The sequence below is a fragment of the Halyomorpha halys genome, unplaced genomic scaffold (assembly GCF_000696795.3).
Source record: "Halyomorpha halys isolate HHAL.00 unplaced genomic scaffold, Hhal_1.1 Scaffold357.1, whole genome shotgun sequence".
NCBI classification, from domain to species: Eukaryota; Metazoa; Arthropoda; class Insecta; order Hemiptera; family Pentatomidae; genus Halyomorpha; species Halyomorpha halys.
In genome coordinates, this window is record NW_027113955.1 from 567,266 (window position 1) to 573,374 (window position 6,109).

General features: G+C 33.2%; 1 protein-coding gene and 1 long non-coding RNA gene across 3 annotated transcripts in view; one reads left to right on the forward strand and one right to left on the reverse strand.

Annotated features, from left to right (window-relative positions):
* Positions 1 to 6,109, reverse strand: part of LOC136796724 (uncharacterized) — an 887,913-nt gene that overhangs the window by 554,667 nt on the left and 327,137 nt on the right. For both annotated transcript variants that reach the window (XM_067051189.1, XM_067051190.1), the window contains one exon: positions 4,300 to 4,419. In XM_067051189.1, coding sequence (XP_066907290.1) covers positions 4,300 to 4,419 — 120 coding nt within the window. The remainder of the gene's footprint in view (positions 1 to 4,299; positions 4,420 to 6,109) is intronic.
* The window catches only part of LOC106681672 (uncharacterized), a 68,345-nt gene that overhangs the window by 15,493 nt on the left and 46,743 nt on the right, over positions 1 to 6,109 (forward strand). The window contains exon 6 of the long non-coding RNA XR_001343288.3: positions 1,189 to 1,296. This is a non-coding gene — a long non-coding RNA (uncharacterized lncRNA). The remainder of the gene's footprint in view (positions 1 to 1,188; positions 1,297 to 6,109) is intronic.

A 6,109-nucleotide genomic window follows, 5' to 3' on the forward strand; every position in this document is an offset into this window, starting at 1 on the left:
TATGTTTTTGGTGCAGATTCAAGATCTGTCTGAAGGATTCACCTCTCAAAATGGCGTTCGACAGGGAGATTCCCTCGCCTCTCTGCTCTTCAGTATTGGTCCGGAAAAATCTATCAGAGAATCAAAGGTTTATAGCAGAGGAACCATCTTTAATCATATGGTACAAACCCTGGGATATGCTAATCATTTAGACATTATTGGGAGATCAAAAGTCGTAGTGGAAGAGGCCTTTTTTTGCCCTTGGTGATGATGCTAGGAAGCTGGGACTCGTCAAAACCAACAAACCAAATATATGATTGCTGGACAACAAACAGGTTTTAATGAAGATTTTGTACAAATTGTTCATTACACTTTCGAACGAGTTGAGTAGTTTGTGTACCTCGGATCACAACTCAATGGAGATAGGGAGAAGAATAGCAATAGGTGTTATTTTTTATTTCGTCGGCACTTAGGTAGTAGCTCATTATCAAAATCTACAAAAACTAGATTATTCGACCAGTGCTGATTTGCGCCTCAGAAACTTGGGCACTTTCGAAGTCCGATTAAAGGGATCTCCAAACCATTGAGAGAAAGCTACTCAGACGCATCTACGGCTCAGTAAATAATGGTACATCTTGTAGAAGACGCAAGGACAGGGAAGTGTTGTTAATCGTTAGAAAAACTGTGAGACTGGGCAGGCCATGTGGCAAGGATCGGGACTGATGAGATCCCAAATAAACTACTCAATGAGCGCCTACATGAAATACAGATGAGAGGCTGGCCAAAGCTTCGATGGCTGGATGGTGTTGAAGAAGATTCAAGAACTCTGCTCGGAGTGAGGATTGGAGAATAACTGCATTTAAGCGATTAAACTGGTAGAAGACGAGCCAGTACCCAGTAATGGGTTGTCGCGCCTATTGAAGAAGAATAATATCTACGTTTTATTTCCCCATTCTTTCTTAACTTTATTTTAAATAATTTTCATTTTGTGCATATATTTACTAACTAGATTTTCATATGTATTTTATCATTTATACTTTCCTATTACTTAGTTTTAATATTACTCTTCTCATACAACCTTTATCTTCTTACAATACTAAAACTATTCATGTCTTTAAACACTATGTATCCATAATGTTAGTTATTTTCTAATAACATTCTGTATATCCTTTTACTGATTGGTTATTATCTTTTTTTTTTTGTTCTTAGCCCTGATGAAGACTGGAAATTCTGGCCGAAACGTTGCTAACAAATACGTTTTTACTTATATTTATTACTAACCATGCCATGTGGTTGATTATTTGTTGATGGCCTACCGTAAGTTTCATCTTCCTTTTTTTTTTTTTTAATTTATTTATTGATATGCACAACTGTACATAAATACGAGTTTATAATGGAAGGATTGATATCTGGTTCGGGCTAGATTGGTTACAAATGGAACATTAAGGTCTTTGTGGATGATTTTATTTGTGACAAAGTAGGGAGCATTTAGGTTTTTACGAAGGATTTCGGATTGTAAGGATTGGATACGAGAGGAAATCGAAGGTTTAGTGGAGCACCAGAGCTAACGCCGTATGTCCAGATAGGCCTTATAATTGTCATGTAAATCAGTCTTTTGTAATTGGAAGTTTGGACCGTTTGTCTAGTAAGTGCTGTAATAGTCGAAATCGACGTGTAGTTCCTGTCTTTTCAGTCGTGTGTGAGGATTCCAGGTTAGTCGTTTGTCCAGATGTAGTCCAAGGTAGCGGATCTGTTCAACAGGGGTAAGGGCAACATTATTGAAGTATACTGTATGGCAGTCAGTAGGTTTACGACGGAGGGTAAAGTAAATTTGATGGGATTTATTTTAATCCTCTTCCCTTTTTAAGTAAATATTTCAAAAGTGATATAGTACCGTCACTTTCTGTTTTAGAGGGACGGATCTGGTCGGGAAAATTTGCTTTTTTTTATAACAAAACATAATATGGTTTTCAGAAATTAAAAAAAAAAAATATTATAACTGAAACTGACTTGGTCAACAAGCCATGATAAATTTTTGTTTTAACCTAGAAAAATGTAGCGTTTAGGAAAAATGTGTATCCTTCAACTCATATATAACATTGACGTATCAAAATAATGATTGAAATCGCCTAGCTATACTTGAATTTGCATTTTTATAAATATCATTTTTTAACATTCCAATTAAGTATGAAAGCATTTTTCTATAACGTAATATAAATAATGTAATATTTTTTCATTATATGTTTATCGATTAATCATAGTTCCGAATTCCGTTGTAATTATATGACATTTGTGTCGACGGCTAGGCTAAACCGACTGTTTAAAGATGGATTTTGTTTTTAAAATGACCACAGTATTAAGGGAGAACAGTGGGGCGTGGTGTTTATTTTGCATTTGAAAGAAAATAGAATATGGAGAAAAATTACCATGATATTTTACCTTTTGCATTTGTCATTTTTCTTTTTTTTTTTTTTTTTTATTCATGAGCATCTATTACTCACAGTGGGCTTATTAGCCTTTTTACAAAGGCTTTTTTTTTTTTTTTTTGTACAAATGAATAAAATTTAATGTACGTGAATGCAACGTATAGGGATAATAATATAGGAGGTACTTTTATTCATATTATTTACATATATGCTTTTATACAAGATTAAAAAAAATTACGGTCTCTAATATTGTCATTTTATTCATCAATCTAAATGTTTTCCATATCATTTATAAAATTCCTTATAAAATAAAAAATATTTTATTCCTAAAATTAAAATTTCTGTCCTCAAAACTAAATTGTTAATATCCTACCAAATTTAAACTTTTACAATTTTAGTTTGCTCTTTCCCAGCATATATAAATAAAATAGATTAAAAAATTAATCAAATTTATCCAACACTCATTAAAGCAATTATTATTTTTAACAAATATCTTAAATCTGAATTTGATATGATTATAATTTTTTTAATATAATATTTTAACGATTCTTCAAATTTTAATTATTAAAACTTTCGCTGTCTCCTTTCACAATTTTTAAAAAAAATAAATCTCCTTAATTTAAAAAAAAACAACAACATTATATCATGCACTGAGAGTTTTTTTTATTTTTATTTTAGTATGTATGAGATCATTCATCACTATTACCTATTGCCCACAACTGTGTGGCAGATTGTAATACCTATCAATAAATAAAAAGTAGTATTAAAAAAAAATATCATGCACTATTTATGTTATTATACAGGGGTACAAATGAGTTTCTGCCGTTTTCAATTAAAGATTAAAACTTTATTATGAAATAACGCTACGTTACGTTTTAATCTAAGAATTTCCCTTTACTCAGTTATCTTGCTACACCTTTCTGGCAGCATTTGGATGCCACGTCGGAAGAACTCTTCATATTTTGAGACTATCCAGGAATCGACCAAATTTTCGGTATCTTCATTAGATGTAAATTAGTGCTCAGACAGACCATGTGCCGTAGACCTGAACAAGGGGTAATCGAAAGGGGTGAATACGGCACACTTTCCGAATAGGTTTTGACCGGCTCGCAACATGTGGACGGACATTGTCATGCAGGAGAATAATTTTGTTGTATTTGTTGTAGTGATAGGCGCGGTTTTCCTCAATCTCATCAATTTAGTTCAGTAGAGATTTCCAGTAATGGCTTCGCTCGGTCCAAGCAGCTTAGAAACGGTACCAAGCTTATCCCACCTGATACATGGGTTTTATTTCAATGGTTAACTATGACGTAGGCACTGCTAGTACCCCTTTTGGCTAGTGCTGGAACCTGGCATCATTTCTATGGGGAGAAAACACTGGTGGGATGAGAGAGTTGTCTTTCTATGAACAGTAATTTTCTTTTCTCCCTCTTTACCAATGTAATAATGAGTGATTAGAGACATTCTGAAGTGCCTCCTCGGCAACAAAGGGTAGGGGAAGTAGAGGGATGCGGAGAAGAAAAAGGAAGCGCGGAGTTAGTCGACATCTTTCCATATAATTCACAACAACACATCCATCATCGCCGTCATCAATAGGCATATTTTTATAGACCCATGATCAAAATTAATTAACTATTAACAAAAAATGTTTTATTGCGGCCACCCCTACACCCCCTGTTAATTATACATTAGTATTTTTTTCTGTTAATTCTGTTTTATCTTTCATTACAATATACATGCAGTCCACTTACTATCCCCAACTAGCCACTCAAAGTTGAAGTAAGCCCCTTAAGCTAAATGCGCATTTCATACAGGTTTTTCCATAAATATTTGGTTTGGCTGTCGATTTTGAATTTTTATTTTGTGCTAAAATAAAATAATTAAAATTTCTTACCTGATTCTGGACCACACACACGAGGAATCGTCTCCAAAATCGGCGAACATGACGCGTCATCGAAACATAACTGCCGCGCCAAAAGGCAATTAAGCGTTTCAACACTGCCACGCTCGTCACCTGAAAAATTGTAAGTTTCAATGATTAATAAACATATTATTGTAAGAATCTGTTATATATTTATTAGTTTTGCTAACAATAAAACAATCATGAGAAAATAATTTTTTAATAAATACAGTTAGTTTATTCATTCTCAATTAACCATTAATGTCTTCTATGTACTGTATAGAATTGCATACATAGTAACTATTACCGTCATTTGAATTATCTTATATATAACTACACAACAAGAGGATGTGATAACCGAGCGGGATGGGAAGAGGTTGCCAGAGCACTTAATTCAGAAGGCTGTGAGTTCGATTCCCAATTGGGTCAGAAAATATTTATTTTTGGAAGGCCCCGTGAAATGAACCTTGACATTCCCACTTTGGGGCTGTGTAGGTGCTCAATGGAAGATTTGAGCCAAATGAAAAATACATAATTAATTTTCCACAAGATAAATAATTTAATAATACATATTAACGTTGTGGTAATACATAATGTGGTAACACAATTTTTTGCGTCCCTAGTATAACAGGTGATCAAATCAATAAGCAACCATTACCTAACAATAAGAGAGGCAAAACATGAGCTGATAGGTCTTTGTCGAGTAGGAATTACGCAATCTTATGATCCTTTAACAGATAGTAATGTATTTTCGGTGTAACGTCCAAAATGGTTCTTGAGAAATTATAACAGAATACCATCTTAACCGGCTTCCTGCATTTACCGACGGTAAAAATAAAATAAATAAACTGATAAAAAAAAAAAAACCCTAAGTTCAGTGAAACAAAACTAAATAACTGATTTTGTGGCTACTATTAAAAAGCTCGTTTCTTGTCTACAATTAAAACAAGTACCGGTTTCCAGAAAGATTGTGTACTATTTATTTAATATTTAAATATATTAAGGATGAAAGATGATGGACTATGGATGGAATGGAATGATCCATCGCTGATAGCATTGCACGAGCCAAGCGTGTGCAAGCTGTGTTGCAAAGTAGGGCCAAATCCCGCATTTCCGGTAAAAAGTCAGCAGATTTCACTATTTCGAGTCAATATTCCGATCAAAATCTTAGGTGTTCTTCGAACCAAACAAAATTTTGGGTTGTGTCAATTTAATTGGACCTCAAAAAGTGGGTAAAATTGACATACCTTAATTCTGTAATAGGGTAATGGAGATAAACCCATTCTTTTCTACGCCCAATATAGATAGAAAATTACACCTCACATCACCTAGGTCAATTGGCCTATTTTTTATTTGATAGATTTATTTATTGATAGATATTACAATCTGCCACACAGTTGTGGGCAATAGGTAATAGTGATGAATGATCTCATACATACTAAAATAAAAATAAAATAAAATAAATAAATAAAAAATAAAATAAAATAAAAAAAAAAACTAAAAAAAAAAACTCTTAAAATATAATTGGCCTATTATACCAGGATGTAAACTTCGAGTTGCTAAGGTCTACACCGTCAACCAACACCGAGTGGGTAAATGATTAAAAAAATAGTACCCATATAAAATCTTTAAAAATTCCTAGTAATGATATTTTGCGTTTCAAGATTTTTTTTTTGGTGGGGGGTATATATCTACTGTGCGCTCGCGTGCCTATGATTCCTTGTAAAAATATTGCTCTTCCTTATATGCCTAGTAAATGATTATCCATGATGTGCTTATTATTAATAAATAAATTATTTTATAT